The 22,708-nt window shown below is 36.0% G+C and overlaps 1 protein-coding gene across 1 annotated transcript in view; it reads right to left on the bottom strand.

Annotated features, from left to right (window-relative positions):
• Positions 1-9,197, bottom strand: part of LOC146140602 (dual specificity tyrosine-phosphorylation-regulated kinase 2-like) — a 36,749-nt gene extending 27,552 nt beyond the window's left edge. Inside the window, exons 1-2 of the mRNA XM_083391167.1 lie at positions 9,056-9,197; positions 6,315-6,411 (exon numbers count right to left, since the gene is read on the bottom strand). Coding sequence (XP_083247293.1) covers positions 6,315-6,411; positions 9,056-9,090 — 132 coding nt within the window. The 5' untranslated portion in view covers positions 9,091-9,197. The remainder of the gene's footprint in view (positions 1-6,314; positions 6,412-9,055) is intronic.
• Positions 9,198-22,708: the final 13,511 nt, after the last annotated feature.

The following is a 22,708-nucleotide window of genomic DNA, read 5'->3' as shown; positions in this document are numbered from 1 at the left end:
CGACGGTTACCTTAAAACCCTGACTGGGTTTAAGACCAAAGATTTCTTGGAAGGTTATTTTGTCGTGGTCGGTATTAACTAGAAAGTTATCCTGTTTCACCAACATCTGATGCTCACGGAGGCCATTCAAAACAATTGCGATATCCAACGACCCTAGAGCTTTCATTCGTTTCACCCAGTTTGTCTCATTTGTTTCTTTAGAAAACGTTTTACTTCGTAGCAACACAGGACGGCGCGCATATTGAAACTCAATCGTCGTAGTTGCAAGAGGTGTTTGGGGTAAGCGTATTTTCTCTTCAGATGAAAATAAGGGCAATTCGGTTACGCAGTTTTTATCATCTGGAGTCAGAGGGTGCATTTTTTTATGATAATTTTATCACAAATATGTCTTGGAAGATTGGCGGAAGGTTTAAATTAAATATTACATATATTAAACTTATATTTACGTTTTGTTAACCAAAATTCGTAATAATATTCTTAACATAAATGATGGATTTGAACTTTGTTAAAACAGTTACTATACTACAAGCTTTATCCCAGCGTGGTTAGGTAATTATCACTGCAATAAGTGCGATATTTGTGAAATCGGCCTGATTTTTGCTGATTGAACTAAAACTAAATGCAAAAATCTATCATGCTGTGATCACTATTGTATATTAGCTTGTAACATGTCCGTGTATATTTGTTAAAACATGTCCGTGTATCTCCACAATAAATATTTACTGTTTTGTAGAAAAGCAATATTCAACAACACAAAACCATAATTATTTTTCCCATTTGAAAAAAAGCGCAGTGGATACAGGCCATTGTTTCTTAACCTATGTGTCGCGACCAAAAATTGGGTCGCCGTTGGATTTGGTTTCTTCGACTGCAGTGGTTCACAAGGTTAGATTAATTGAGGTTGTTCTGAGCAAGATTTTCCAATACTTGAGAAAATTGCATAAGCAATACGAAGACGTGACTCACATTTAATTAAACTTTAACTTATCCGTGCCAATGTCTTATGTTTTGTTCGCTTAAAAAAGTTAAGGAAAGATAATTTGGTCACCAAAGCCTCGTAATTATACTTACGTTTAGTTTGGGGGTCGCTGCGAAAAAGGTTGAGAAACACTGATATAGACCTACGACTAACAACAGTGGTTTCATATGCACTTTACATTTTTGGCTTGGCAAACTGTGTGTATGGAAAAATGCCACACTCTTTCACTACAACACAAATTCAATTGAACATCAGCAAGTAGGCAATCCAAAAGCCTATATTGCTTCATCAACATTATTAATGCAGGGTGTTGCGTCTATTTCTTTACTTGTAATTTTACGCTTCTTTTTATTTAAATAATCTTCTGCGCCTAAGCCTCAAACATAAAACAGCAACGAACAGCACCAAAAAAGTTTACTGTGTGACAAACCCCTTACAAGAAATCACTACAAGCGAAATCTGTTTCGTGACCATTGACCACATGCAGACAGACTCCGAGGCTTACTCAATCTGTCTGTGTGCTCGGAAGATAACGTTTAACGTAACCAATGCTCGTCTCTGTGGGTTACTGGTTATAAGGCACTTTTGCTTGCGTGATTCTACAGATGCTCAAAGTAGAATATCGAATCGTTGGATTCGAATCCAAATGAGGTTCGTATCCAATTCTGCCTTTTATTTCGGGTAATTGGAACGGATATAATTTAATGTTTTACCGCCGATGGTTGCGTCTAATTGTAAATACACCGGCCTGTCGCTGGGACGACACATTCGTAGTACATGCTTTAAATGCAGCCTTGTAGGGCGGCGTCAGCGATTTTTCGGACAACTAATTACTTCGCGTCGTGTGATAACCTTCGCCCAATAATTACGTGTCAATCAAGCGTTATTGGGCAAGCGACTAACCTGTTATGCCAGGTGCATACCAATTACCTTGATTGTGGCTGCAAAAGTAACATTCCCTCGTAAAAAAACAAAATGCGCTACAGGGTTATTTAAGATTAACAGAACACGTTAGTCAAAAAAGTAGAACTGATGAACACCAATGTTTTAAAAAACAGGACCGAATTTGCCAGAAATGAAAAAGTTACACACATACTGTACGTTGTACAGTAGTCGGTATGTACCCTTTCAAATATAATTGCCGCAGTTATTCACAACCTAATGATTTCGGAAGCTTTTGCTATCCGGTAGGACAGGTAGTCAAAAAGTTGTTAACGAAAAATTCTCGTATTTCTCGTATATGACGTAATAATATATTCTTACCGCCTTTCAAAAAAATACAGGTCCAGACTTTCCGTGGACTTATGTGTTTGCTCTTCACAAATAACTTCGAGGATTTGATATTCAGGATTAGTTATTCTAGATTTGAAACCTAAAGTTTTAGAATCCCCTGGAGTCTACTTTGAACATCCCTAGTGACTCACACTGTGTTTTCTAAAATGGAGTTACTGCTTCAAGGCTAATATTCACCTGGCCATAGCCATTGAAGGTGATTTGCTAACTATAGGACTAGGTAAACCTAGCATAACATACCAGTAATACAGAAAATACATTTGTTAGGTGTAATACATCCCAATATAAAATAACCCGATTTAATTTAATGTAATGTTTTATTATTTACTAAATGTAGTTTTAGGGTTATAGTTTCTTACCAAATATAACCTAAAAAGATTAAACAAAAAACACCAAAATCATACAGTAAAAACAAGGATGTTTTTAAACCTGAAATATTAAAGTGGCAATAATTTCTTCTGTTGCAAATTAGCATTTGTCAACAGAAAAAGTATGGTGAAAAAACGCTTTAAGCTTTTTTTAACTAACTTAGGGGTACTGACGCCAAAAATGCAACTTTTTTTTTTGTCTTTTAGGTCTTAGTTTATCGCTACGGGTACCCCGTTAATTGTGAGATAGTGACTAAGTGCTACTTTTGCGATTAAAATTTCTTTAAAAAAAAAAACGAATGTAACCGCGTGAATGTATTTTGTGTAAAAAGCAATCAGTAAAAAATAAAAATAACAGTAAGAACTGCAGTATAATTATGTAAAACAACAATATATAAAATTTAGGTTTTTAAGAATATTTTCATCGCACCACAACGCAAATACAATAGCGGATCAGATAAAGAAAATAGGACCAATATCATAAAATGCCCCAATGTAATTACACAATACATAAGTCCCCGGGCGCCAAGGTAGAGGGGCGCCAAAATGAGGCCTACAATTTTTTCTCAACAAGGGCAAAAAACGATCACAAGCAAGATCGCACCAGCGGCTGTGGCAGACATCATCTGATACGCAAGCCACACCCAGACTGATGCTGTTACCAGCCATCACAACAGCCAAGTTACTGATTCTGCCTGCAGCTGGTTTCGTCTAGCTTAGTGTTCTTAACCTTTATTAAACCGTGCCCCCCTTTGGTAATTGTCCTGCGCTTCGCGCCCCCTACGAAAAGCAATTCGGTATTTTGGAATTACATATAAGTCAGACAACATAAAAAAGAGTAAAGTGTATCGTTGGTCGCACGTAGCGCGAAAAAGTTCTGTTTATTTGGTTAAAACTATAATTTACATAGGACCGATTTTATTCGAAAAACGAGAACTTTTTAGACTTAGAGGTTTCAATCGATAAGTTGGGCAAAAAAAGGAGTTTGTACAGGCGTAATAGTGGTGCTCAACCCAATTGCACAACTATACCGTATAATTGTTCCGACTAAACATAGCCCTAATCGGTTGTAAAAGTAGCAATTCTAGTCCAACAACTGAAAAACTATTAGAAATTAGTAGCGAAGCTCACAAATCGCAAATCCACGAACTATGTCTTCAGTCACCTACCGGTGGTACACGTGTAATTTTAATGTAAAGTATAGGACATATAGAAAACAGAATGAGCAGCAAACTAAACCATTAAAACCAAATACTCAAAACCAAAGAATCAGCTGACGTTAGAGAATGCCTGGACAACTGGCAAGAGATGCAGGACTTTCATCAGAAGAAGAAATTGTGCGCGTTTGAAGAATGTATTTGATCGGCTTCAATATGAGATGTTAACACGTTTTTTTCATGACTAAAAGACCTGAACAATAAATTTGGATATTTGCTGGACGTTGAAGACTCTTCTATTTGACACAGATGAGGACGCAACGCGTCGAAATTGTGCAGATTTTGCGAATTTCTACGACACGAACATATCAAAGGCATAAAAAACCTCCTTTAGAGTTTGTTGGTTTTATTGTGTTTTATGGAGATGACGTATTTCCAAATATGCGATCTTCACTACAAATTCTGTAAACAATAGCAGTTTCAATTGCAAATTGTGAGCGGTCGTTCAGCAAATTGGAACTTACTTTGTCGCATCTGCGTGCAACGCCGTGCATCAATGGGACAGGAATACAGGATCGTCTCAAAGATTTTGCTATTCTTAGAGGTGAAAGAGAAACATTGGAAACAACAGATTTCGATGACGTGATTGACCAGTTTGCGACAGTGAGTCATACGTGTAGTTTGTATAACCAAAACGCTTCTTAACTGTTTTCCGTATAAAGTACGGTATATTATGTTAAATCAATAACAAATGTGATTTATTATGTTAAATCAAAAAAAAAAAAAAAATGTGTAAACATGGAGGAGGGGGCGCCAAATTTATAGTTTGCCCCCGGGCGCAAAATACCCCCGGCGAGTTAAGGGATCGAATTTACCATTTTAATTGTTTTACAAAACCTTCGCCAAACTAAGGTGGGAGCGTTTTAGCCGCCAGAGCATCATCCAATGAATAATTTTCATTGATACATTTAGAAAGACATACTTTGCGAAAACCATTAACTAGGAACATAATGCTACATCAGTAGATTCATCAAGTTAAATTAAAAATAGGTAAAAGGCAGCACATTTGTCATCTTTTGTAAAATTTAATCCCTCTTCGACCATTTTTTAAACTGTACTGTTAGATAACGAGACAGCAACATTTTTTTCTCTTCATTTCCAAGCACAAGTTCAAGTATTTTCAGAGAGCAAGGCTTTATCTTTCATTTCCGTTTTTGACATTGTATGTGATTGTATATTGAATATATGATTTTTTTCATCTTTCTTTTGACACTCATATTGTAAAAAAAAATTATTTTTTGACAACACTCAAAACCCATTTTTTTTTTAATCGAGACGCCCTTAGAATATAAGAAAGACTTTGTCCTTACTAGGACATTTAGTTCTCCCTGAGAAATCATCATCAGTAAGATCGAGACCATTTTTTCATTTAGTAATGGATTTCTTCTTCTGGTCCGCCGATTCTAAATTAGGAGAAGTGACTTTTTATTGTACGGATTGAATCTTGCTGTCTTTACTACACAAAAGTCACAATTTTCGAAATGATTTGTAGTCGAAAGACGACGTGCGTCTCATCGCAACCTTGAAAATGAAAGTTCTGGTACTTCAAACAATAAAAAGGCTAGTTCATCATGACGTTATGTTAAGATGTAAGTTTGTGACGTCTAATTTTAACGTAACTTTATTCTTTACGTTATAATGTAGTTTTGTGACGCCATCTCGGGAAATAGTTCATGACTTCCAAAACAAAAATCCTGACCCCCGTGCCTGTTCAAGGTTTGTCTTGAATTGGTCGCTCAATTTCACTTTGAAATAGGCAAGATAAGGCTTTTTTTACGAATTCACTTACTGGTTTCCTGTTCAGTGAAAATGTACACTTCTCACATGTATAAAACAAACATTATTGATTTAATGGTAATTTAGTCCACAGAACAACATTTAGACAAAAGACATCGATACTGTACAACGAAGAATATTTCGTTTTCACCCTACTACATTGTTTTTTTGAAGTGTACATTAAGGTTCAAGTTTAAAATATAGTTGTCCTGTTGTTATTAATTAGTATTGATAGCTTGTTTTGGACCACGTATTCAAATTTCGAAACACATAACATTTACGTTATATGTCGCATAAATGTTCATAGGGCTTATGCCACTTTTTACACGCCATTAGTGCTGATTAACTTAAAGACGATAGGGGTATTTTTCTTTGTTGTAAAATGTACTTTACGGCAAGAGAAAGCAAATTTGATTACAGGAATTAAGATCCATTCATTAAATGCGCTGGGTCCAGTAAAGGTTTTTGCTTTGTAAATCTCTTAACGTAACACAAAACGTAATATCATGACAGATATTCAAAACATTTGAAATCGTATAATATCAGCATCTAATAAATATTTTGTCAGTACTTGGTATCCAGTGTTTTATTGTTTTTCACGAAAATCATTACGTTATCTTTCCTTTGTTTAACTCTGTTTATATCAAGAAGCTACTGCGTGTAAATTCACAAATGACTTACATGATGTTTATCGATGTCTTTTAGTGGCATCAGTGCTGGTAACACGTTGCTTTTTTTTTCTCGTCTGTGGCGATCAGTTTTCTTGTAAGAATGATTGCTAAAAATAAACGGTTAGCTAAATTTTCCGGAGTAACATTAATCCTGTGGGCTCAACCCCTAAGAAAGGTAAAGATGATACTTTTGAGACTTCCAATTTAATAAATTTACAATTTAATAAATTAATTAGCATGGGAGCGTTTAATGATAAGCATCAAGGATACACGTTTGCACGAATATTTGCATGTTTATAGAATTTGCAAATAACAACTGCATGCTAGTGACTCTTTGGTGTTTACCATCGTTTAAGGTTCGTGCTGGGAGTACATCTCTGTACATGCGCACTTTAAACTACCAACCGTAACTAGAATCATTTAGTTTTAGTGGACAATCTACAAAATAGCAATTACAATTATACTTAGAAAACAAATATAGTCAGTTAGATATACTTATACTTAGTCCACTAAATCCCTCTTTATAGTTATTTACCTCGTATGCACAGTTGTACCTGAACAGTAAGCATATATGCATATTACGTAAGAGTATTATTAAACCCTATTTCAATTGCACTGCGTTGTATTTAGTTCAAGTGTGTATAGTATATGGACTGGTTAGTATAAAGCAGGGGTCGGCAACCTACAGTCCGGCCCGCCGCCTCTTTGACATATAAGACAGCAATCCATTTCACATACATTTTGACTATTTTAACTACGTAATTGCAAAAATTTTAGCGCTCCGCGCGAATGATCATTATACGCCCGTTTGTTACCGTTTTAATGCTGGCCTTAATAAAACTTGTAAAAAATTTAAAACTAACACCGGTATACCAAAACAAAAATCGCGCTCGCTTCGCTCGCCAGGTGCGCCTTGACTTGAAACAGTTAACAAACACTCAGCTAGATTAACTTTAAATGTTATCGCGTTCCCTCAAAGTAGTTTATTACACTTTTTATTCGTTTTGCGTCAACACTTTCCTGCCTCTGTAAATGTAATTAAACACGTTTTTAAGTGCAAAAAAATCCGCAAGGCCTGCCTGATTCACAGTTGTTCTAACATTTCAATAACACAATTCTTAGTTATCATTTTGTGCGGCCCGCAGAGACCTTTTTAAGTTGGTTTTGGCCCGCGATTAGAAAAAGGTTGCCGACCCCTGGTATAAAGCCTGGTGATTTTATAGCGTTATGTGATGTCAGTTGGTCAATGCTTTCGCACTTATACGTGAATGCGCTTGTGTTATTAGCAAATACTGCGTCGTTGCAGATTTAGTTGTTACTAGACGAAATACCCGGCGTTGCCCAGGTTAAATAGAATATTTATCAGTTATTCTTACTGGTTAAAAATGAATTACATCTACAATAACCACCATAATGTACGAAGTCTAACTGAATTTTATCTGGTTAAACAAAATGAAGCAATCCATCATACTGTGGCCCTTTATTACTATTGCACATTACGTTGTAACATGTTAATAAACTGATAGCCTCATGTTATAGCCCATAATTATGGAAGCTAAGTTAGGTAATCAGCATATAACCCGAAAGTAATGTTACGGATAGCGTAAGATCTTCATAAGTGGCACAAATAATGCAAACCTATTTTTTAAATGTCATAACAAATTCGCTTATGACTAAACGTTTCTCTACTGCGTGTCACTAAATAAAAATATCAAATCAGGTCATATCGTGTGTCTAAAATCGGTTAACTTATGCTTCCCCACAATCAGAGTAACACAGTTAAAACAATCTAATGATAAAAAATTAACGTATAACCTAAAAAGCAGTTTTGTGTCTGAAATAGGTCACTAAAGCAAAGTCGCGAACGCGCTGTGACCATTTAATTTTTTGTTTACCATTTAATTACTAATTCACGTGTTACCAGCAATGTATAAGTTTGCTGAAGCCGCATGATATAACCGTTGATTTTAAAAAAACATGGAGCGTCTCGCATATTTTAAGTAACGAAAACCCTTGACATTTGTCAATGGACAATAACTCTCAAACGTAAAACTTCAGGTTGTAGCGTGATATTTAAGCAAACACGTAATCCCGGTGCTAAACTGCGTCAAACGTAAAAAACAAATGTATTGAAAAAAACAAATGCATTATGTTAAACTGGTGCAATGAACGCAATATTTCGCGACCTCTGCCAAGTATTGCGTGGATAAACTCATTGTAAGAAGTCATTAGACTTTGGCCTCACTATCACAATATTGCTGGGAATGCTTGTTGTACGATATCCGTGTAGGTTTCCTGATGTTTGTTCAAATTAAATTACTCTTTTCACACGTTTTTTTATACACAGCAACAAAATATGTAGCGACATTTATCGATCCAGAATTGCTAACAAACGCCATATAAATAAAAGTTGCTCACCCGTGACCGGTTTGCGACGAAAAAAAAACGAAAAAAAACAATATAAAATCGGTTTTATTTTTTAGCGACGCCCTTCTGGCAATTGAGGACAAAGGTCCGGCTTAAACACTATACGGAGCCGATTCGTCCAACTTTAAAGAAATAGTCTTATCTTTTCTACATCTATTTTAACACTACCACATAGAATTTTCTATTTAAAGTTAACTAGGTTTTATATTCCTACATTCATATTATTTATGTAATTAAGCCTGAATCTCTTAGTATTTGTAAGTTAAGGTAGTTTTGCACACTACGTTTACAAACTTTACAAAAAGTTTGGCCAAAATGACTTACTTCTTTTCCATACTTTTGTAAGAGAGAGAGTTCATGATGATCAACTTGATGCAGAACAAATATTATGCGTTGACTTTTACAACTAGAAGGTTTGTTGCCCGGCAATTATAACATGGTAAAAGGCATGAAAAAATCGACCCTTCAAAAAGATACACAATATTATCAATATCATGTAAAATGTATCAATATTTTTAACGACACTTTAGGAATTCTAAAACTTTTGTTAGCTACGTACCCCTTCAATGTAATCATGTGTGTTACCCTTAAAAATAATTTGGCATAAACTGTATGACATTGAACAAACACAACCCACAGAATATGTTTTAACTGCTATGATCATCCCTATATACATTTAATGTGATTGTAAGATTATCGTTGCTTCAGAAATATGTAAAATCTGAAAGTGCCTTAGAAATATACAAGCGTCACGTATAAAAAAAAATCACGTATATACGTAAAGATATTGGTCTCGCTTTCTGCTGCGAAATAATCTTTACAATCTTTCTTTTGACCGCAGAAAAATTATTTCATCTATATGTGTACTAAAAGCTAATTCTCTGCCGTAGTGACAGAAGTAGGCTGTTTTTCGAGACACCGTGAAATAAATTTGAGTGACCATTTTAGTCTAAAACACTCCAAAAACTTAGGTGATGCTATTATATTAGTATTAGATGATACTGGCGAACTGACTTATCTGCCGTCTACCAGTGCGTCGTCTTTTTCATACCGCGACCCTTTTTAACAACTCAATGTAACTAACGACCCCCTTCCAAAAATTTTGATTCAGGCATATGTAATAAATATGTGTATGCGCAACGGCACAAAAAACATAATTAAAAATTACGTAAATTATTATACCACCTGTTGAAAAAAAATACTCATTTATTGAATTTATGCACAAGGCAGCATCAGAGAGGTCGCTGGTGTTTTATTTTGGCGTCAAGCTTGTGCTTTTAACTGGTTGTATTGAACATCCCACGGTGTACCAGGATTTTTAAAAGGTGTACCACTTTGAAAGGGGTGGGGTGTACGAGATACGGTACCGCAATACAATAAGCCTATGATCGGGTATCACAATAAATAAACAGGTTTATGACTGACTTGAGTGTACAATACATGACACAACATGTATTTAAGTGTACATAGTTTTAAGATAGTATATTTTATTTGTGACACCTTACCCAGATATTTGGGGGAGAATGACCCGATGTAGTTATTATTAGTATACTTAACAAAAAAGTACAAACTTTTTGCTCCCTTCCCAAAATTTTCTGCGGTCTACGCCACTGCTTCAGTAAACGTGGAATGGGGGTATATTGACAAGCATTGCCGTAGGCTACCTATGATTAATACCGGGAACTCAATAGTAAGCCTGTCTGTTAAAAAATAGTCCTATCAGGCAACTTGCTTCCTGGCTGCTCACTGTTTAAACATTCACTAATATCATTACAGTTATTTTTTTATGGTAATTATATGGAATTCTTATAATAGTGATTGGTATATAATTGTCGTCTTCGCGACCCCCAGAGAAAAGGCAAACGGCCCACCCGGGGGTCGCGACCCCAGGTTGAAAACCACTGCACTAGATGGTCAAAACATGCCTTTAATGAAAATCATTTTCACAGAAACACCTCAGTGATTAAATCGGGAAATGTTATTTAAAGTATAGCAAACAACCATTAGTTAAAAGTTTCAAGTAATTAAAAACAAATTATTTAGGTAATTTAAGTAAATGCTGTTAACGACAATCAGGCTTAAGAACATTGAGTCACGTGGAAATTATTGAAACGCATGCATATTCTATTATAACTAGGGCGATTATGTTTTGACCTAAAAGATAAAAAATGTTGACCAAAAAAATTGAAATTGCATTTTGACCTAAAAATATATTTTTTTGACAAAATTTCAACCTTAGAAATACATTGATTTCATTGAAACAACACATTGTTGTTTCTTGTACTGCATTAGTGTCTGGGCGTCGTCAACCACACGTTTTTTTAAATGTTTTACTGACTACCGGTCGAACGCAAATCAGAGATTTTTTTTCGGGGTTTATACCAAAACCATGAAAATGCTGGCTATTTTAGACAAATGTTGCCCAAACAGTTAAAATATAGCGTAAAAATTATATTTCATAGGTTTTAAAAATAGGAAAATGGGATAATTGCAAATACCTAGCGAAAAAAGACAGCAAATACTATACATTCAATATATTTGTCGAAATGAGGGATTAACATTTATATAATGCAAAAACGAAGTTGAGCTTAATGCGATAAACTAGGCCCGGGCGGTTAATTCTGCAAGTTCGTATATACCGTATATTGCTCTAACGAAGACAAAATATAGTTAAAATGTCGTTGAATATAACTTAAAACCGTTTTTTTTATATGAAAGACCGCGACAAAATTCTGACTAGAATTTGTTTTAAATTTTGTAAACGATTTATGTGCATTTTTGATGGTTAAAAAGCGCTTCAATCTCATGTATTTGTTGATATAATTTGCTTTATTTACTCTAAACGAAATACCCGGTGTTACTCATACTAAATAGGATATTAACTTGTAACAACACTATAGCTTTTGCAATAACGCGATATGTTACTATCAATGCCCTGATTTTGCGTGGTTAAAACTGTACAACGCCATCAAGCTATTACCTGCTGATCACCATTACATACTATGTTGTACCATCCCCGCGTCAATTTGCTAAAGCTTCGTGTTATTACCGATGATTTAAAAAAATATTTACTTATAAGACTTGACTAGCAACCTAATGTCAACACGGATGTTTTTTAAACTGCTACCTTACACATTAAGTAAAGGTTAGCAAAAGGTGCAGTTCGGGCATTGCCTGATCCCCCATCCCCGGTTTCGCAACAGAAAAGCAGGGCTGCGGAGTAAGTTAAAAATAAACCGAGTCCGACTTCGGTCAAATGTGCGATTTCGTTGAGTCCCGAGTCCGGCCTGACTCTACAGTCTCTATTCCGCCAATTTACGTAACTAAATAACGTGGGTATTCAGCAATCCACTTATAGGGGTTTCGTATAATATATTCAATCACAATACATGGTTGGAAAATATTCCACCTTTACAATTTGCAGTTGGTGGCAATATCAGTTTTAAAATTTGGTACTGCGCACGCGAGTGTGCTCGAGTCCCGAGTCCGACTCCGCAGCCTTGCTGAAAAGGACCTGCGCGACAACAGTGCCAAATCCATAGCACTGAGAAGGATTAAGACTAAGTAATTAGCATAAATAATATGTGTCAGGCGCGGACAAAGTATCGGATCGGACAAGTACCAATGCTACAACGTGGCATCGGATATCGGCTCCGATCCTATATTATCGGACATCCCTAGTCCAAATATATAACATATCTGGCTTGTTTAAGCTCTCGATGAACCTTGCTGCGGAAAATACCACATATTCGGCTTCTTCTATTTAAACACCATTTTTGTTACGTAAATACGATGCTTTTTAAATACCTGTTTAATTACCAGTTAAATCTGCAAAATATGTAAATACGGCGCTGTAAAAGCACGTACCTTTCAAAAGTGGCTTGCCGTGCTTACACGTAACATAAATGACCTCCATCTTGTAAATGTAAACGACTTCTACGAAGTACTAACTTTTACCAAAATTTGATTGACGCACCTATACTTCATTATTATTGTTGTTGAAATCACAAAAACATGTCAATTCCTAGATCTTATAGTAACAATGGCTAAGTGTTGCACAACAATGTCGCTTTTGGAGTAAACAATCACAGTAGAGTCACTTTAGTCGTAAAAAACTAATTAGAGTACTTATAAGCAAATCAGAAAGCTTCGCGAAATGTTTTTGGTATTGCCATTTTTCGTGCTGATATTCTGTGCCACCATTGGAACCAGTCTTTATGCGAAACTATTCATCGTATACCCTGTACTATAGGGCTGGGTTCAACCAACAAATTTTGTATTGTTCAAGTAACAAGTAATCTTTTTAAGTAGCTGAAGTAATTCAAGTAAATAATATTTAGGTTTAACAACATCGAACTAGTCTTAATTATTATAACGCATAATTTCAGTTTTTGCAATGCTACGTTGCTCGGCTTCCTTCAAACCGCTTTAACGCCATGCAGAGCTTTTTCTAATTGCTTTTGTGCACAACGTTGTTGTGCTAACGAGGCTTAAATATTTAGGTAATTTGGTTTTAAATCGGTACTAATTTCATCCTATTATAGCTTGACAAGAGGTATGCTCTTATACCGTCAGAGGTATGCTCTTATACCATTGTTAAAAGTTTTTTTACTACATGAATACACTTTCAACAACATAAAATGCAAGTGTGACATCTTACGAGATATCCAACCAACAACTTGTATGCATTTTCCAAAAAAATGCTCTTAAAATCAGTTAAATAAGAAAGTATTTTAAATTTATGAAAACAGCCTGCTTGAAATGAAATTTATAACTTAAGACAACAAAAGAAAGTCGTTTTTGTTTAAAAAGCGTCAAACTGAAAAAAAATCCTAGCAATCCTAGCAAATGCTAAGCATTTGTAAATTGTTAATAAACTTTTAAAGTATTAAACAGTTTAGTTTTGTAAGTCTGCTGTCTCTAGAAGCTTTCGCTACAAATACGAAGTCACCTCTATCAAGTGGTCTCAGCAAAACCCATAAAAAGATCGCTTAAGACCCTAATGATGTGCGACAGCTAATGTTCTATGTCAGGGCAAAAGGCTAAGACATATAATACGCCCAATCCCTCCCAGAGATGACACAGTTTTGAAAGGATAAATGAGCGTCTTCAAAAGCCTGTAAACTATGATGTTACATCGCGCATGCCGACTCGGGTCGCTTATTACCTAAGTTGGTAACTCTAGCCTTACACAAAACAAAGAAACACGTTAACGGATGGATCCCGAATGTTAAACCCTTCAGAAGACAAAGGACGACAGATCAACACATTGGCGTTTGGTCATGCTGGAATTAATTCAATTAATGCTTTGTTTTTTTATTTATTTGCAACTGGTCACCTTGAGAAAGTAAAGATTAACATAACAAAATAAAAAAGTACTTGCTATGAGCATATTTCTTCGACTAGCTACAAACATTTGATATAGATTTTCAATGACCCACGTTCATGTAGTAATATTTATTTTTATGTGTTGAATTTTTATCAAAATAAACTTGTGACATAGGATTCTTTAGAATTAAAAAGTAAAAACAATTAACTACACATAGTTAAGAGTTATTTTAACGGCGGTATTTTTCTCCTGATTTTCATTCAATATTGTACTTACTATCTAGTTTATTGCACCGTTTGCTTTAAGACTGGAATATTTCCTATGACGGTAAAGTTACACCAAAATGACAAAAAGTATGTTCTCAAAAATCATGAGCTACCCCTTATCCTTAGAAACAGTAGAACATGCAATATGTAACTTCCACCAACGAACAAAATAAAACTTACTGTGAAAAATTCCTCCAACTGACATAATGTGACTTGAAAATATACACTGACGAACTAACACACGTCAAAATTTACTGCAACTCTGTCTAGTTAGAGTGCTATTCGGACTAGTAGAAGTGCTATTCGGACTAGTCTTTTTGCAGAGTCTTAAGGTTGGGGGGCAACAACCCTAAAAAAATTAAAAACATAGTTGTTATAATATTAATTTCATAATACGGTACTTTTACAAGGTGGCACCATAAAGTCATTGGTTGTTTTTTTATTGTAAAACCCCATAAGTAAGGCTATTTTAACAGCCTATTTAAATAAAATCTGCTACTTGGAAAAAATGTTGATGGTTTATTACAACTATTTTAAATAAATTTGGAAAAGTAGAGTTACACATTTTGGAGTATAAGGGCCAGGAGAAAGAGGTGCAGGTTATGGAAGGCAGGACAAAAATAAGTTAACATAGGCATTTGGCAAAGGATAGGTTTTTAACAAGGTCATTAAATATTACGAAATTTGTTTTCATGTATAGGAGATGTTGTGCAATTTGGGTGTTTTAGGGGTGCGGCAGAAATGATGTGATTTTGTAGGGGGTGTGTCTTTGGCTGAAAGTCACTGTGTTTCTAAATAAGTTGACTAAAAGCTTTCGGGCAAAATGGCTCGACTTGGGTTAAATTCATCAAGGAAAATTTGAATCAATCTCAAGTGTTTGAACATATTTGTCCTAAAAAAAAACGATGAAAAGCGATTGTTATTTGTTTCGTTTTTAGTATTTGCTGCGCGAAATATTGGTTGGATTAATGTGATTTTACTAAATTGAATAGTTTCACCTTTGTCATGACAATGACTGGACTTGCAACCGACTTTCTATGGCAATGACTTGTGTAACTCAGGACTTGTACTTTGTTACTAATAAACAAAATTAAACAACCTATTATGCTGAGGGCTCTTCATCACTATTGCACACCACGTTGTAACATGTTAAACTTTTAGCCTCAGGTTACTATAGCCTATGGTTATGAAAGATAAATGTGGTAATCAGCATATAACCAAAAAGGAATGTTACAGATAGCGTAATATCTTCATTAGATGCATGAAAAATGTAAAAATATTTTTTCAAATGGCATACAATTTACTTATGCTTAAACGTTTGCAGTACGTGGCACTGAATAAGAAATTCAATCATGTTATATGCGTGAAACATAAAAACACATCGTGTGTCTGCCGTCGGTTAACCTAATGCTTTCCCACAATCAGAGTAACACCTTACAGCACGTGTGAAAGCGGCATTAATGGAGTGACGTGTTTAATTATCTGGCTTATCTGTTTTTTTGTCCGAAATAGGTTACTAAAGGAAGGCGCGAACGCGCTGCGACCATTTAATCAATAATTCACGTGGTACCAGCATTGTGTAAGCTTGTTGTTTTCCTTTTTCTTTTTTTTTCTGATTTTGGCTATCTATTTAGCCAAATTAAAGAAGATAGATAGATATGATAAGAATGATGTGTGTAATTAAAGATATCCCATAAGTGAAGGTTCTGTTGCCTCAACATCAAATAAATCGCATGGAAAAGTACTTCGTACACATCGCTATTCACGCGGTTTCCTGTGAAAAGAAAGAATGGCCTCCCGCTGCTTTAACTTCGAGACAAACCATTCCCCGCTGTTATTGCAATTTATTATATTGCGTTTTCGAACGGCCCGCCATTTGGCTTTGTTTAGCCTCAATCGCTATCAAATGATATATTTGGGTCGGTTTGTTGTACGATATCCGTGTAGGTTTGCTCATGTTTAATCAAAGTATGTTTACTGTTTAGCATAAGTGGTAGCATTGTTTGTTCGACTTGTGTGATATTCAAGCAAACCCGTAAACCTGGTACCTCTGCACTAAACACCATAATACACATATACTTTGCTATACTGTTCATACTTTGCTATACTGTTCATATAAATTGCTATACTGTGCAAATATAAATTGCTTACTGTTAAAACTGCGGCAACAAACGCAATACTTTGCGAACTCTGCCTAATTTGTGCGTGGTTAAACATATGCAAGAAGTTTTAAACATATTTTTTTACTTGTAACGTTGCACACGTTTGGTAACAATAATTTTCATATCGTGTGATGTGTTTTTTGCTTTTACGTGTAGCGTTGTAAAACAGTACAGGCACTGGTCGTCCCTTAACTGTTTGCCGTTGGTTGTGTCTGAAACAGGTTACCTTAGTGCCTTCCTAAGACGATCAGTCGATTACGTTATATCAGTGGTCGCCAACTTTTTCGTCGGCCCAAAGAACTCTTCAAAGCTATTGAGACCCACTATATAAAACCACTACGAAAACAGTGTCAGGATAAATGTTTTAAGTTGAAAGCATTACAATGATGTCACCAACTTAGAAACACTTGTTTTTCTCGAACGAGCTCGTGCGCAAAAAGGAGAGTATAAAAATGGGTTGATTAGTTTTAAATTGACTAAACTTCAATTAAAAGGATATGTGTTGCATTACGGCACATTAAATAATTCGAATATTGTTCGAAATAACGGAATTTATAGTATAATTTAATAGAAATGGGACTGTAAAGTTATGGGTCACATAACGCAAGAAATTATAGAAAATTGCCTTTGGACTGAATAGATTCAAGTATAAAACTTATAACAGTACATAAAAATCCTTTCATTTGACGTCGCAAGTAACGCCGTAGTTCAATTAATTTAATAAACGTATAGTGTGGTCGAACCAGCCGCTGGGGTATTATGCATCTAAAAAAATGCGTCTATTTGGTTTTAGTTGGCGAATTGCTTACCTTAACTTAGACTTAATGCATAAAAGAAAAACACTATATCATCTCCACGGCTGAATGGCGGCACCCGCAATCAAGTAAAACTATTGCACGAAACACGTAAAATAAATCCATTACGTTAATCCTGTTTTAAAATGTCGGTAAATATTACTCATGATACAATAGCCATATTGCAAAGTTGAATAGAAAACTATATTTAACTATAGATATATTTTGGTAGAAATTGCATTTTTTTTCGAGTCTAAGTTCACACAGCGTTAGCCTAAAGGTGAAATGCAACACGGTTCTTTGATGCCGAAAGTACTGTAATACTATAATGTAAAACATACTATAAAACAAAGAACATTAGGGTGTATCTTTATAGAATCCAAAACCATCGGCGGCAGGTTTTAGCCAGTCGATCACTGCTCCGCTGACGCGTATATTAACAAGTAAAACTCATAGTTAAAAACATGAGTAAAAACAGGATCAGACGTTTTTTTAAAGGGAAAATATATTTCGCCAAGTGACATCATCAGTTCCTTATTCAAATAGAATTTCTAATTCTTCCACATTTGGGCCGCGGCCCATAGTTTGCCGCCGCTGCCTTATAAGGATATTGTTTCTATGGAGGCTACATCGAATCGACTGGTGTGATATAAATTCTTTTTATCGCTCTAATATGCGTGACTGTAAAAATCACAAAAATAGCTCTCTGTTAAAAATAGCCGCAATAAACGCAGTATTTGCCCGTTTAATTCTACCTGGTAAAGGACCACTTGCGTTCGTCCGTCGATGTATACCAACTACAGCTGCAATAACCGCAATAGTTTGCGTAATCTATCTAAATTGTGCGTGGTTAGCCTATACATAGAAAAGCAATTCATTATGATGTGGGCCCCTAATCTCTATTGTAAAGGGAGAACATGTAACCTACATTGCAAAACAGAAAAAGGAAAGATTGCCTCTTGACTGTTGACCGCTGATTGTGTCTGAAAGGGTTTAACTGAATGCTTTCTAGACTGGCGTGGTATAAAAGTTTGCTGAAGCCGCATGTTACAGCCGATGGTTTAAAATATATTGCGACAATTTTTGCGCGGTAACATACGACAATTTTTGCGCGGTAACCCCCCCTGGGGGCCACGGGCATAACTCTCGAGCTAGGTCATTGTATTACACAATATAATTATTCGATTTAACGCGGAAAGTTTGGATTGACGACACATATCGCTGTGGTGAAACAATTACTGTGCTGCTTCAAATGGAGCCATATATGCGTCGTTATCGTTTTTTGTGCGGCCACTTACCGCTAACCTTCGTCTTACTATTAAGTGTTCGTCAAATGCTTTTGGTCGAACAACTAACGTGTAATGGCAGGTACAGAGATTTCCTCAAATTTTCCTCAAAAGCGCAAAGTTCGCTGCGGTGTTACTCAAAGTCAACTTTAGGCCAATATTCAGCGAGGGTATGCAAAACGTTATTGTCAAGTAATACTAATTATTGTCAAGTAATAATACTAATAATTATATTTGTCGATTACAATAAACATATGTTAGCAATTAGATTAACAATTAATTACGGTCTCCCCCAACATAAAAGGTAAGTAATTATTTCAACTTACAAGGATTCGCTTTTCTGGAATCGTTAGTACAGATTTCGAAATCTGATTCTAGATTCGAAACCTTATTGTAAACTTTTTGTAAAAATGCCTTTGGATTATACTTTACAGATCCTTATGCTCGACAGTTAAACTTTCTAGAAAATTATTTCTACGAGTATTATGAGTAGCTTATCGCGGAAAAGTACAAACCATCGATTAGCGTACAAACGTCAGGGTTTATGAAACACAGACTTTTACTTTTACGACTGCAATCAAGCTGCCAGATGATAACAAAAGTGATGGCTCCAGTTTACTTATGTCTATTCAAGATTTGTACTCACTACTCTACAAGAAGGTCGTCGTAATTAATGTGCGCTTAATCCGCAACTATAACTTTGCGAAGTTGGATTTTCTGATCTTGCGTGCATAAAACGAATCCACAAATCGACTAAGTGCATTTAGTCTTGGACTTCTTTTAATGGCTGTATTTGTTACTAACGTCGAGAAGTAGCCTAAAACAAGTGAAAACACGTAAATACAATGCTAGGTATTTTTTAAGCAGGGGGGGGGGGGGCGCGCGAGGGTTGAGAGCCTTTTAAAGGGGGCCACGAAGCATAAAAGGTTGAGAACCACTGCAATAAACATTCGAAACGCGGTTATAGGATGAGTCGCGCGCGCGCCTGTGGAGAAGCGAGCGCACAGTGTGACGTCACCGCTCCTTTTGTTTGGCGACGATGACGTTGCTCTGTCTGCCTATTTAAGATCACATGCCAGCGACCGACTGGACGAACATGTGGTGTCGACCGTCGACAATCGTCCGCGTTTCCGTTCGGCGGTCAAACTTTGCAGTTTATTACAAAAGATGCAAAACTCTTACAAATGGTTAGTTGCAATTTGGGCATAGCGAAACGACGAATACCTATAAAAATGCCAAATAAAATCAAAACGCTGGTGATTTTGGGGACCAGGATTACGTGTTTGGTTTAATATCACACAAGTCGATCAGATACTACTACCATGGGCGCCCCCACGAAGGGGAAAAGGGGGGAACTTCGTTTTTACAACAGATCTTGTTAAAATTTCTGATTGTTTGCATAAAAACCTCATTTTTTTAAATCTTTAAACTTAAAAAAGTCCAACTGTCTCGGATTAATAAACAGACCCTTATCTACAAATTATTTTAGCAAAAAAGTAACTTTACTTGAACTTTAGTAGCAAACACATAATTTTACTGTACTATATCAGTATCCCGCAAATACATTCTCTCCCCCTTCCTGGTTTGTTCAAAATTAATTCGGCCTGATTTTTGTCCATAAACGTTTTTTCAACGATAGTCGCTGTTAAGTAAACAATTTTGACGCTGGCAATTTTCGTTCACGAGAAAAGTGAGGGATCGGTTTTGCCCCGCCTTTCCTATATATTCATAATGCCCCTCCCTGGAAATATTCTGCGGGCGCCCCTGAATGTAATGATGAATTCGCTGCCCTTGGCACGTACTAAATTTTTTCCGCTGTTCGCGATGCTTTATTATTTCTGTTGACTCAACCAACAACTACATGTACTGTAGAAAGATCATTTAGTACATTAAGAAGAGTCAAGACATGGTTAAGTGACTATGTCAGATGATCGACTCTCTGGCTTATGTATGCTGAGCGTGCATCGTGACAATTCAACACGAATGGAAAAAATATATAGAAATACTTATTGACAAAAATAAAAGTGACACCACAAGACTACAATTACTATTTAAATATTTATTGTTTAAATTTTTGTTCATTATCTAAATAAGCGGTTCCCATGGGGTCCGTACAGCAGTTTCAGAGGGCCCACAAGGAGAATTAGTCGTAAGTTTTGTCAACATTAGGTTGTACTGAATGTTTTTAAACATTAGTCTATGTTTCAAACGGATTCCAGACCTAATAGCGTGGTAAGAATAACATCAACGTCGAAATAAAACACAGTTCAGAATTAAACCAAAATGGGACTAATGCCTAATAGTCGTAGTACCGTCTAAATTGGACTAAGTCCTAAAACTCGTCGAAATAAGACCAAAATGGCCAGAATCATGCCTATACAACATTTAACCTAACCCTAAACCCCAGCCCTAAGTACATCACTAATTCCCCAATTAATTTCAATCCTAACCCATTTTCTAACCCCACCCATTACCCACTAATAACCCCAAAAAGAGCCCAAAATTCAATGCCAAAACAGCAGCGCTATCGGCGCCGGTCGAACTAGAGCGTCCAAACGTCGACAATAAAAACGACATTCAGGCCTTATTCCGATGAATTTAGGACGTATTCCGACAGATTTAAATCTTATTCAGACGATTTCGATATATTACTGCGTATTTGGCTTTATTTTGTCGTTGGTCCTAACAGTATTGTTTTATTGATTTTTCTGCTTTAGTTGTGCTCCTTTCCCATTTTAAACATTATTTGTCATCACTATTGTCTTAAGTTATGCTCAATTATTTGATAATATAGCGTGCTTTATGATGACATCATAAACTGGCAAATTCGAAAAATATCCTGACCATTGTACGTTTTTGCCTAATTTTTTTCTAACCATCCAAGATTAATTTAACCAAACACAAAAAATGACAAAAATACAATCTTCCGTGGTCCACTTTGGTGTAGAGGTTAAAAATATTTGCTGTATATTTACACTCCTGACACCTTCGGGAACGTCGCGGTTCACCTGGAATGGTCTCGCGGGACACCGGTTGCGGAGCGCTGTTCTAATTGACGCTTTTTTTAGACTTAAATCTCAGGTTCCGTGACTAACTCGCGAACCACCACAAAATATGAAGGTGGTCACTGGTCATATTTGTATTAATTGATGAACGAACGACCAGTTTCGAACTAAAGATCTGCGGAGCAAGTTAGCATAAAGCAGATGCCAATATGTCAGCGCAGTTTATAGTACTCAAGTCGATAATTAAGAAGGTAGTTTTTACGCGGATAGCTTATGGTAAATAAACAAGCTCAACGTCTGGTAACAAAGAGATGATCACGAGAAAACGCTTATTAACATGTAACACTATAGGCCAAGGGTGATATTGACATTGCTTCGAAGCAGAATGCCTATAATAAATAAATCTGCCACAGCACGCAATTGCAAAATAATACCGTCATCATAGCACGTAAGTACGGAAGCAATTTGACTAGCTGGTTACGCAGCTGTATAAAGGGTTCGGCGAGAACGTCCTCTGAAACATAAATGCTGTTATTTCAAGCTAAAATGAAATCTCTTTTATACGCCAAGGTGTCATGTAACGTTATAAATTGAAAGTTTGGCCAATTTAACCTATATAATGCAAGTTTATAATTTGATTATGCCCAGTTTAAGTTGCTAGGAGGAAGAAATGAATACTGAGCGAAAATTTGGGTTTCAACGAAAGCTTTTACAATAACATAGGGGTTCGACAGGTTGCCAAAGTTAAGAATCAGTACTCTACAGTCTTCTACAAAATCTACAGCATCCTTATAATTGTTTTTCTTATTTTGGGAAGCATTTAGTTAAACCCTTCCAGACACAACCAGCGAAAACAGTCAAGGGACAATGATCACCATTTCTGTTTTACAATGTAGGCTGAATTTTCTTCGATCACCGCGAAATGCAGAAAAAAATGATAAGTTATTAAATTAATAGCCTTGCGCTCATCGCCTATTAGCTGGTTTATTGCAAAACATTTTTTAAATCTAAGTTGTACCTTAACACTTAAAACACACGTACTTATACAAACCTAAGACTGCTCTAAATAAAACACCCATAGTATGTAATTTCCTTATCAGCTGCGTGAATAGTAACGTAGCTTAGGAGGTTTAAT

Source organism: Ascidiella aspersa, chromosome 6, assembly GCF_963924565.1.
Source record: "Ascidiella aspersa chromosome 6, kaAscAspe10.2, whole genome shotgun sequence".
Classification (NCBI taxonomy): domain Eukaryota; kingdom Metazoa; phylum Chordata; class Ascidiacea; order Phlebobranchia; family Ascidiidae; genus Ascidiella; species Ascidiella aspersa.
This window is presented reverse-complemented; position numbering and strand designations above follow the sequence as displayed.